This window comes from Monocercomonoides exilis, assembly GCF_001643675.1.
Source record: "Monocercomonoides exilis strain PA203 chromosome Unknown scaffold15-1837935, whole genome shotgun sequence".
In the NCBI taxonomy this organism is placed as follows: Eukaryota; Preaxostyla; order Oxymonadida; family Polymastigidae; genus Monocercomonoides; species Monocercomonoides exilis.
In genome coordinates this window covers 193,125-205,180 of record NW_027150560.1, presented here as the reverse complement: position 1 = coordinate 205,180, position 12,056 = coordinate 193,125, and the positions used below count along the sequence as shown (strand labels likewise).

The following is a 12,056-nucleotide window of genomic DNA, read 5'->3' as shown; positions in this document are numbered from 1 at the left end:
ATTGTCTGAACAAAAAAAATTTCGACTCAAGGATATTCAATCTCTGGTTTACGGACTTTTTAATATGATTTAATAATTTTTTAGATTATTTTGATTCAAGAAGTGATCGATTCTGATGTTGAGAATGAAGAAGAAAAAAATGAAAGTCAACAAAAAATATTCATGTGATCTTATCAAAAGAAGCTTTATTTTGAAATCTTCGAGACCAAGGTTAATGGAAATAGCAAAGATATGCGCTCACTCCACGGAAACAATATGTGCGTGGTTTGATGAGTTGTCTGCTGTTATCATATCCAATGATATAGTCTCAACAGATATCTTCAATTTCTGCGAATCTTCCATCCGAGTTGGTGATGGAACCACAAAACTTGTCATTTGTTTTAAGAATCAATCACCTCTTTCTCCATCATCTTCACCGAAAACTGAAAATGCAACAATTTGCGTTTTAATTTGTGCAGATAAGTCACATCTTCCATTCTTTTTAATATATCCACGAAAAAAGAAACCTTCTGAATTTTCATTTCTTTCTTCGTTCAACGTGAATTATAAAGGATCCACATCTGGATGGATTTCTACGGAAATATTTCAACAAATAATGATAAAGGAGTGGATTCCTATGATAGCAGAAAAACGAAAATCATCAACATCAGAGAAAGCACTCATTGTTTTGGATAACCATCGAACGCACCATAATTCAAAAGTCAAAAAGTTTGCAGAACAGAACAATGCGATCATCGAATATTTTCCCCCAAATATGGCATTCCTCCTCCAGCTCTGTGATAATTGTGCTTTTGCTTGATTGAAACAAGTGCTACAAAACTCTTTCGTGAGACCAGTTTATTTCTCAACTTCTTCGTTCAGAAAAGCTTTGTCAGACGTTTTGCATAAAGCTTTGTCAGCAGCAACATCTCCTTCCGTTGTAAAACCAGCCTTCCTGAATACAGGTGGATATCCTGTGGCTGTTGCACATGTGTTGCATCGAGTGTTCAGTTCTCCGTGATCTTCAGAAAAATCGACGTCATTGAATTTGTTTTCTCAATGAATGAAGCAAAGCATATTCAAAGATTTTTTCCAAAAGATAATCGCCTATTGAAGGAGATATTCAACGAAAAGCATGAGAATGAAATGAGGATACCGGAAGAAATAAAAGAAAACTGTTCTGTTAACAACGAAGTTGAAAAAGAAGAACAGAAAGCGATTAATGAACCACTTTGTGTGAAGAAAAAGATATAAAGGCAAAGAAGAAAAAAGATAAATGATGATTTTATGAACGGAAATGAAATAAGTTGTGTGTTCAATTACGAAGAAACTGAAATAAAGGATCCTAGACACAAGCGAACTTCGCTCAAAAGGAGGATAATAGACGATGATTCAAATGCAGAGGACACGAAAAAAACTGATAAAAAAATACTGTTTTTTTTCATTTTTAAAAAATCCGACGTTAAAGTTCAATTTTTTCTGAAATTTATTCTTTTATCAATCAAAACATTTCAAGCATTTTTTATCAATAGCTTGCAATAATTAATATGTTATATCTGTTCGTTTTCTCTTTTTTTTAAAACTCAAAAATTTGAAGAACGTAATCCAAATGGAATATAAAAGTGCTATTGTCCCAGAAAGAAGAAAGAAATTGACGTCACAAAATGTTCTTTTCTACCGGATTTTCCACGATCTCCCGGGTTTTTCACCACTTTCACAAATACAAATGTGAAAATGTCTTTTCATTAATATTTTCAAAAAATTGAAAATGAATATCAGTCCGTTTGAAAGAAATGTTTCATTTTTTGACTAATGTTTGAAAGCTTCTTGAACAATTTCACCGTTGAACATGAATCTAAATTTCAGGAACATCATCATGTTTCAAAGTGTTAACTTCTGCAATCAGATTATATGAATGATAACTTGATCAACAATACAGAATAACACATATTCTCCAAAAATAAGACCTTTGTGACTTTTAAAAAAGTGATCTACAAAATAAAAAGAAGGGAAATAAAACCGTTTGAATTCACATTGGAATCAATGAATTTTTTTGTTTTTTAAACAAGGCAATGTTTTGTCATAGTCACTTGGAGAATGTATTTTTGCTTATTTTTTTAACTCATGTCATTAGCTTTTTAATCATCATCTCATAATAATTCAGAACAAGTTTATCAGTTTCTTGGACATGAAATCAAATCGAAGGAAAACATATTTCATATATTTATAACATTCATTTTTATATCAATGGTGATTGAACACTTTGTTAATTTCGATGACAGCTTTTCGAAAAAAAAATAACTTTAACAGAACTCTCTCAATTGTAGTGTTTTTATTGATTTTGAGTCAAAGCGTATATTCATCATTTCTTTTTTGCATTTTTTAAATCCCAGATTATAAATAAGAAAAAAACTATTATTTAGTTGATTGATGATTTTAACACTTTACAAAAAAAATACAAAAGAAACATCAAGTTTCAAAACAAACAATGTGAGAAAGAAAGAAAAGAAAAGAAAAGAAAAGAAAAGAAAAGAGAAAAATCCAATAAATGAATGTGTGGACATTTTCACCATTGGGTGTCATTTGAATTTATTTTCTCCTCAGATCTTAATGAAATTTTGTCTGTAATTCAACAACGCATTGGACATTTATATTATTATCTTGTTGTATGTGTGAAGTTTATGGTTTGGGGGGAATTTTTTTTTAAATTTTTTTTGATCAAAAATATTAACAGAAAAAAATATTAATTGTGATTTATAATAATCATATTTATATGAAAAAAGTTGTTTTGTCAAAACCGGATATTATCGCGTCGAATATAATCACATTCGTTTATAGTCACATTTTTCGATGCACCGACATTTTTGTCCAATTTTTCATTCATTTTCCATCGCATATAATCACAGGGCTGAAATTATATGGGTAATAATTTTTGAAAAGTCGCAAATGTTTAATTTTCAAATAAATCAAAAATACCATATTTTGCTCAAATTTTTGTTGGCATAGACCAAACTTTACTTATATATAATCTATTTCTGGATAATGCTATTTTACACATTCCTGTGAAGCTGCATGAGCGGGAACGGAAATTTGATCAAGATATGAAATTTTAGATTTATTCGAAAATTAGACATTTGCGACTTTTCAAAAATTATTACCCATATAATCACAATTTTTTCCATTATTGGTGATTTTTTCAATGAAAAATCGATTTTTTGATCAAAATCTTCAATTTTTTGATTTTTCGAAATTATGTGAAAATAAGTTTAAATAACATAATGAAATCCAAAAAATTGTTTTTACTATTGAAAAATGCGTTTTTATGAAGAATTTTCAAAAATAAAAAATTTGACCCAAAATTAATTATTTAAATAATTATTTTTTTTTCTTCTGTGAGAAGCAGCATCGAATATTATCACAATCGGATATTGTCACAAAAAGTCGTGCAAAATCCGATGTGATTATATCCGGATTAGACTGTATTTGAAAAAAAATGATGTGAAATAACAATCAATCATTATTTAAAGGGAACACGTTCAGATGCACTTTCACAGTCTCCTGCTGCATTGTTTCTTTCAGATTCAGTTCTTTCTTTTCAACTTTCACCCACAATATATCGTCAGTTACAGCAATTTCTTCAGATTCATCTGCTTCAATTAAGTTTCCCTCGATTTCTTTATCATCATATTCATCATTTTCTACGCAAATGTGCTTAACGAGATAAGAAAAAGTGATGTTTAATGAAGAATCGACAAGATAAAGAAACAGATAATCATGCATCAATTGAATGAGAGTTCCAATAGATGGAAAAGAATAGCGCAAATGATCCCACAACTCATCAATTGGATCGGTATATGCCGGTGAATACTTAATAAATAATTGCCTTTTGTTCCAAACATTCAAATACATGTTTTCCAGAAATTCCAAAATATTAAGTCCTCTCCACTCATCCGACTTAATTGAAGTGCCTTCCTTTATATCCATCTGTTTCAATGAAATGAGTGTCTTTCGTTTTCTGTTTGTCACAAAAAAATTCCTCCAATTCCTCCATCTTCTTTCCTCTCCACTCCTCCAAAAATACAAATCAGTTTCTCATTTCTTCCACGAAAAAATATTCTTTTCCTCCATGTTGCTTCATCAATTTCTCCTGTTTTGCCTTCTCCTCCAATAGACAACTGCCTTTCATTCCACGTGTCAGCACATGTTTTTCTCATGACACTTCCCCAGTATCCCACTGTGTCTTTGTCGATTAATATTAACGTTGCAATAGTTTCATTAGGAATTGTCATCCAGTAACACATGCAAAAAAGCAGAGTGACACGCTATCCAATTTTTGTTTTGCTGAATTTCGTATCGCAAAGCACGCTAATCTTTGTCTTGCACATCAAACAGGAAAAATATCTGTATTTTCCATTTTTGCATATATGTTTGAAGACTCTGTGCTTTTTGCACATCGGAATGCGATCACTGACGATTTCATTAATGAACCAATCCCATACCTTATCGTCATCATTAAAACAAACGATTGAGCTCTGAAACTCCATCTTTTCTGATGAGCTAAACATCACGAGCAATAAAATCAATTTTGATCAAAACCCATAAAATAAATTAAAAATAAAAATATATAGAGGGAATATTTAATTTTTTGGAAACGCATTACCGACAAATTAATCGAATTAATTTGAATAATTATTATTAAAATTATATTTATTCATTCTAAATTTTCTGTTCGTTTATTTCCTTTGAATATCCAAAAGAACGCTGAAAAGTGGAAAAGCTAATATAAGACATCTTCTTCTTCATTTGATAAAAAACATTTGTTTTTGAAACATTAATGTTAATTCTGCATTTGCACTCATAATCTCTTCCCGATAACATACAATTTTTTTTGAAAAAAAACACCCCGAAAAAAGTTGTGTTTTCAATAACTCTCACACATTTGTTGTTATAATGTATTTAGAAGACAAATAATTATAAATTTGTTAATTTTGAAGATGATTATATCTTCGGATCATGCTCAACATTGTTGCAAATTCGACTGAAAAATGAAAATATGCGATGAACTTAAATTTAATCAAATTTAATTGACTAATCATTCGAAATGATGAAACTTTCTATAAAATGTTATTCATTTTTTTATTTTCAAATAAGAAACATTTTTTGAGATAAATATGTTTCATGCAGCAAGTCCAAAACAGATGAAAGTTAGTTTTTATTGTCATTGTTTCTAAAAAGTGAGAAAAAATTGTGCCTTTTTTCGAAAGTGATCGAAAATAAAATCATATATTTGAAAAAAAGTGGGTAATTATTTTTGAAATCAGATTTTTTCTGTGAACAATTTCGGAATGAAAAAAACCATCAAATGTTTTTGAATGAATTCTGAAAAGTGGAAATACAACAAACAGATAATTGCATATTATTTTTATCACAAATATCAGCGTTTGTCACAATTGAAAAGCACGGAACATTTGAATTTAAACTTTTGAGCAAATAGCAGAAAATTAATAAATTATTCACACTCCGAAAAAAGTTATGATTTCAAAAATAATCACCCAAGTGAACTTTGTTTCTTCTTTATCTTCGATCGTTCAAATTTTACAAACACAAAAAAATACTTGAATTAGAATTCCTAAAATTATTTTTGCTTCCAACTTTGGCCTTTGTGACTATTCAAATCTTTTTTTATTTCAATAAGAACTATTGGTAATTTGATTATTCACAAAAAAATAGTTTGTTCACAAAAAAAGATTTTGATTTCAAAAATATTCACTTTTATATTAAATGTTAAAACAAATACAATGACAATTTTTGTGGGAAAAGATCATTTTCATAAAAATCATTGTGTTTTTTTTTTTTTTTTTCGTATTGTTTGAGTTATGCACTTTTTGTTTTGCAATTGTAACTTTGTATGAAGATGATTATTTTTGAAATCACGACTTTTTTCGGAGTGTTTATTCTTCGAAGGTTTTATTTCTTTGGAGACGAATTATTCATTCAAATAGAATAACTTGATAATTGTTTTTAAAGATGATATTCATGATAATATTCAAGAAAAATTATTTTTATTGGAGTTGAAACTTTTCAGTGTTCGTTTTTCAATATTCAATGAGTATTCTCAAATTGAAAATTTTGATGGAGAAGATTTTAATCAGAAAATAATCAATCATAAGTTCTGAGGATTGCAGAAAATTTTATTTTCTTCAAAAAACAATGAAATGCAAAAAACAACAGAAAAATCAGATAAAACAAACAATATAATTAATAATAAAACTTATTTTTTGTTTGTTTCAATGCCTTATGCTATAAATAAGCAAACAAAGATCGATAATATTTAGGAAACAAAACATAGATCAAAAATAAATAATAAATTCATAAGATTATTAAAAAATTAAAAATTGAAACAAAAAAATATTTTTGTGCAAGTATTAAATGATATAATAATTCCACAATAGTTTGCTTTTATTATTTTTATGTTGTATTTATTCTGTTACAACGAACGAAAAAAAAAGAAAAAAGAAAAAAGAAAAAAGAAAAAAGAAAAAAGAAAAAAAGAAAAATAATATAATAATAATAATGAAAGACAATTTCCACAATAATTCATTGGCTAACCTTGAGTTTTGCATGATATTTTAAAATGAATATTACACCATTTCAGACCTGTTAGACACTCTATGGTAGAATTACAAATCCGTTTCATAAACAAAATGATCCTCATATTAACTGCAATAATTTTCATTTTTTATTTTTATGCAATAAGAAGTTCAATTTCAAAATTCTTGAAATGAACTCATTTAATGAAAAGTAGATCGAACGCAAAAGAATTGAGAAATAAAAAGTATTTTTTAAACAACCAATTTTCGTTGCTCTTCAAAATAAAGTTTTCCAAAAACCATTACACCAAGAGCAGAAACGGAAAAACCAATAATTTCAGGGAAAAGCAGGTAGTAGTTAAACCAATAAAGTGTAATAACTGCAATAGCTGAAAGAAGAGAAATGAAGAATCCGAAGTAATAGCACTTTCCAGACAGTGAAGAGGACTTATGCGAACGTAATCCAACAAATGTTATCTTTTTTTATTGAATGCAATTTATAATATTGCGTTAAACATTCGATTTCAACAATAATAAAGAGCAAACCATGATGAGAAAAATGGCAAAGAGCAAAACCATTCCGACCGAATATACCTTGGAAACAATAACAGGTGGAGGCGCTTTATGAACTTCGTACACGTGTTCCAACTCAGGTTTGAAGGTAAATGCTTTTTCCATCTCTTTTCTTTTGATCTTGATCAGTTTTGTGTAATTATAAAAGAAATTTTTTTGATTTGATAAAGAATTGATGAAAAATCATTTATTTATTTTGGCGTATAATTTTCATGCTTTAAAAGCTTCATTTTTCAATAAATGATCATAACCACTATTAGAACTTTTTTTCTTTGATTTGTGAAAGCCGAATGGCTTCAAGCCCTGAGGATGAAATCAAACTTGGTTGGCAAAAAGCCGGCTATTCAGGAATTACACCACCTAAAAGAACAGGACAAAGTTTTGTAAATGCAGGCCCAACTGTCATAATGTTTGGTGGAACCACACCAAGTACAACTTACAACGATGCTTGGCTATTGGACATGAGTTTGGAAATAAATATTTTTTTCAAAATAGAAATATTCAAAATGTGCAATGTTATACCATTTTATCCGATTAATATTTGCTTTGCTTTGTGCATAATGCACTTTAAAATTTCATTATTTAAGCACGCGTCACATGGCACAGGATCCGCACAGATGGACCAGTTCCAATGCAAAGATCAGGCCATACAGCTGTTTTATTTGGAGCCGATATGATAGTTTTTGGGTTTGAATTACTAAAGGAAAAAATATTTATTTTAAAATTTTAACTTAAAATTACAATATTCAAGTGGATATAATCAGATTTGCTGCATGAGCGATCTTCATATCCTTGACCTTGTGTGCTTAATTGATTTGTGAACGAAACGAAACCTTATTTATCTCTTTTTTTTTTCAAAAATTTTTTATAGGAAATAAACAGATGGATACCGATTGAAGTGAATGGCGAAGTTCCTCCTCCGCGACATCGTCATGCTGCAGTTCGTTTTGGAAACAAAATGGTTGTTTTTGGAGGAGCATCTGTTGGAAAGAATGGGTATTTTATTTTTTTACTTTTTTATTTCGATTGTGATAAAAAATAATTTTTATTTAAAGAGGTTATTACAACGATATGTGGATGTTTGATACAACAACATTAGGCTGGACGGAGATTCGTCCAACAAACAGCGTCATTCCAGCTCCCCGCGCAGGCCATTCTTTGAGTGTGGTTGGTAAAAAGCTCTATCTCTTTGGTGGAATAGGCGCAGGAGGGTATTTTGACGATCTCTGGTGCTTCAACCCAGAGTCCCACGAATGGACTGAGCTTTGCGTTTCGTCATTTCGCCCGCCAGCGCGGTGCAACCACTCGGCGCTTGTGATGAACCGGGAGCCGCCAAAGCCAAAGAAGAAGCGGGAAGAGGACTTGCCTGGCTTTGGAGATGCCGGCATTCCAGGCGGACTGATGTCTCCGTCAGCAGCAGCAGCAGCAGACGCTGCCTATTCTCCAGCCCAGCCGTTTTCCCCCGCGTCGCCCAGCCAGTCGGCGCTGCCGTCTGCACAGCCTACTCCGCTCCCTCCGCCGGACGAGACGGAGGAGCAGAGGAAAGAGAGGGAAGACAGAGAGAGGCTGCAGAAGGAGCAGGCAGATGTGGAGGCGCAGAAGGAGCTGCTGCGAAAGCAAGAAGAGGAGAAAGAGAAGAAGAAGAAAAAAGCGGAGAAGATTCCGCTGGCGCTGAACAAGCGGATCATCATCTTTGGGGGCCATGCGTCGAAGGAGAAGAAAGACGACATGTGGGAGTACGATGTGGTGCTCGACCGCTTCACGAAGTTCGAATTCCCGCTCGACGACATTGGGCTGGCGCAGCTGCACATGGGCGACCAGTTTATGCTGAACACGTTCACGCCATATCCGCGCAGTGGGCATTACACCTTTGTGCTGGAGGAAGGGAAGCTGGCGATGATGCACGGGGAGACGCACTGCACACGGCACATCCTGGATGACCTGTGGACATGCACGATATGCCCGCCGTTTGATCCGGAGCGCGCGTGGGAGACAGACGAGGAAAGGGCGCAGAGAGAGGAGAAGGAGAGCAAAGAGGCTGCGCTGCAGTCGCCGACGTCGCAGAAGACGGCGCAGACGTTTGAGGACAAAGAGAAGAAAGGAGAAGACGGGAAGGAGAAGGCAGACGAGGAGAAAGACAAAGGCAAAGACGGAGAAGGAAAAGAGCAGGACAAAGAGAAAGACAAAGAGAAGGCGAAAGGCGCAGAAGGAGAAGCCAAAGAAGAAGAAACGCAGCCACCTGAAGAGCTGCCTGACTCCTTTGATGACTCGTATCATCGTCGCCATGCTGAAGAAGAGGCTGAGAACAGCAAGAGAAGACAACAGCGGCGGATGGCAGCAGCGCAACAGGCAGCAGCGCTGAGAGGAGAGACGTATGTGGCTGAAGAAGGGCAGGAAGGAGAGGAAGGGAAAGGAGAGCAGAAGGAAGGGAGCGGAGAAGCTCCGACAGCGCTGGGAAGCGAAGAGAAGAAGAAAGAAAGGTCTTTGGAAGCGAATGAGAAGGGGAATGGAGCGATGGATGCGGCGTGGAGTGCGAACACGGCTGCGACGATGCGAGTCGGGGCAGAAGGAGAAGTGGATGTGGAGTGGGTGAAGATCACAGACACCATTGCGCAGATGTCCGACGAAGGGAAAGCGCTTTCGAAGCAGCTGAAGGAGCTGCACGGCGACACACGCTCGACGCGCATACAGTTGGCGGAGACAGACACGATTGTGAGCGAGTCAGAGCAGAAGACGAAGGAAGAGAGCGCGCTCTTGCTGGACCGGTTCAGAGTGGACCACGAGCAGTCGGTGGAGCGGTGGAAGAAGCAGGCGGAGCAGGAGAAAGAGCACAGGACACTGCATGGGAATGTGTCGAGGAGGGCGAACATAACAGGAGGGCAGAGGGAGACGCTTTTGGCAGGCTTGCACAATGAGATGCAGCAGTGGATGGTGAAGAATGCGCAGTCATCAGAAGCCACACTGAGGGAAATAGCTACACTTTATGACAAAGTGAGGAAGACATTTCAGGAACAGATTGAAAAGACAAAAGCGCAGATCACCCTGCTGAATGACAATGTGCAGGGAGAGAGACAAGAATTAGGTGAAATGAGGGCAGAAGCAGCGAATGACTGGGAGAACATGTCGAGCGAGGCGAGGCAGGCGATCGGGCAGATGACAGAGAACACACTGCAAGGGTTAGAGGAGAAGACGAACGAAGGGGCGCCGTGGTGGGTGAAGGAGGAGACAGACAAGCTGAAGCAGAGCACGACGAAGAGAGGAGAGGCGATGGAGAAGGAGCTGAAGCAGCTGTGCGAAGAGATCAAGTCGATGGCAAATGAGAGAGACCGAACGGGAAAGAGCCAGCGAGGGATGGTGAGTGAGTCTGTGGACTCGGCAGCAGCCGCCGTAGGGCAGAAGCATGCGCAGGTGAAGGAAGCGGAGAAGGCAGCGATTCAACAGAGCGACAAATTGGAGCAGATGGAGCAGATGTTGAATGAGATTGTGCAGCTGATGGCGTCGGCGGAGGAGAAGCTGGACAAGATCGATGGCAATCTGAAGGATTCAGCGGCTGTGAGAGAAGAGCTGACGGAGATGAGGGAGCTGCTGAAGAAAGAGGAGAACGAGCTGACAGGGAAAGTGAAGAAGGACAGCGGGCGTGTGGCGACACTTGTGGAAGTGGCAGAGGAGAAAGTGAACGAGATGGAAGAGAAATATCACAAGATATTCGATCAGATTGGTGCAGAGCTGATTGAAAGCGCGCGAAGAGACGAGCTTGCGATGATGGGGCAGATAAGCGACGTGGAGAACTGGGCGACGGACGAGTTTGCAGCAGCAGAGCGGTTTGCAGAGAAAGAGGCAGAAGAAGCGAAAGATCGAATCAAAGAGGCAGCCGAAAACGCACAGGCGGTCTATGAGAAGAAGATGGCTGAGCTGGAGAGGGAATGCAAGAATATACTGGAGCAGCTGCAGGAGGAGAAGGAGAAAGAAGAAGGGCGACTGGAGAAGATATCGCAACTGGAGATGACAGTTGGAGATGTGCAGGTGGAGCTTGAGAAGTATCTTTCCGAAGAGGAGAACAGGATTGCAGTTATTGAAGACGTGGAGCAGGCGCTGCTGGCGTGCGACGAGAAAGTGGAGACGCTGAAGGACTTTGTGGAGAAAGCGAACGAGGTCCGAAGAGACAGGGTGATGCTGCTGCTGAACCCTACGCTGCAGGAGTGCGACGAGAGGAGGAGGAAGATTCAGAGGGATGCAGAAGAGAAGTGTGCAGCTCTGGAGAAGCGGCTGAAAGCAGAGGTGCAGCAGGACGCGGAGGAGGCGTCGCAGAGGACGCAAAGAGCGATTGGCGATTTGACAGCGAGGGTGGAAGCATTGGCAGCATCGACTGCAGAAGTTGCGGCGTCCTTTGAGAAAGAGGCGAATAAGCACCGTGTGGAGCACAAGGAGGCGATGGATGCGGCGAAGGAGAGGCTGTCTGCGCTGACGAATGTGATGGAGGATAGAAGCAGCGCAGCAGAGAGCGTTTATGGCGCAGTTGTGTCGCAGGAGAAGGAAGTTGTGGAGCCTGTGATTGCAACATTGAAAGAGGAGGCGACGAAACTCGGGGAGGAGATTGTGGAGAAAGTCGGAGTGATGATCGGGAAAAGAGAGCCGAAGCACGAGAGCGGAGAGGAGAGGAACGATGGGTCGAACTCAGAAGACGAAAGAAATGAAGGCACAGATTCACCTCACATGAACTAATTTGATTTTCTTTATTTTAAAAAGTTTAATTTTTTTAATTGTCTCATGAAATCTTATTTCAACTCTCACCATTCTATTTTATCATAAACAACTCACGTGATATTTAGTGCTTAATGCCATTTTCTCAAAAATGATTTTTTGATTAAAAAAAGGTGTTTTTTTTATTGATTTGTCCCCTAATTTGAAATTTAA

General features: G+C 36.8%; 3 protein-coding genes across 3 annotated transcripts; 1 reads left to right on the top strand and 2 right to left on the bottom strand.

The window, feature by feature from the left end:
• Positions 1–3,489: 3,489 nt before the first annotated feature.
• Positions 3,490–3,963, bottom strand: MONOS_4547 (uncharacterized protein; the record flags this gene model as incomplete). Its single annotated transcript, XM_067874629.1, has 1 exon — positions 3,490–3,963. One exon carries the CDS (start codon positions 3,961–3,963, stop codon positions 3,490–3,492), a length of 474 nt encoding a protein of 157 aa, XP_067729832.1.
• Positions 3,964–6,695: 2,732 nt separating this feature from the next.
• Positions 6,696–7,259, bottom strand: MONOS_4546 (uncharacterized protein). Its single transcript, XM_067874628.1, has 2 exons — positions 7,116–7,259; positions 6,696–7,046 (listed from the first exon to the last, which is right to left on the bottom strand). The coding sequence occupies exons 1-2, from the start codon at positions 7,245–7,247 to the stop codon at positions 6,822–6,824; spliced, it is 357 nt and encodes a 118-aa protein (XP_067729831.1). The 5' UTR covers positions 7,248–7,259; the 3' UTR covers positions 6,696–6,821.
• Positions 7,260–7,427: 168 nt separating this feature from the next.
• On the top strand, positions 7,428–12,015 carry MONOS_4545 (putative kelch repeat protein). Its single transcript, XM_067874627.1, has 5 exons — positions 7,428–7,607; positions 7,730–7,829; positions 7,894–7,942; positions 8,014–8,138; positions 8,198–12,015. The coding sequence occupies exons 1-5, from the start codon at positions 7,433–7,435 to the stop codon at positions 11,862–11,864; spliced, it is 4,116 nt and encodes a 1,371-aa protein (XP_067729830.1). The 5' UTR covers positions 7,428–7,432; the 3' UTR covers positions 11,865–12,015.
• The last annotated feature ends 41 nt before the right edge of the window (positions 12,016–12,056 follow it).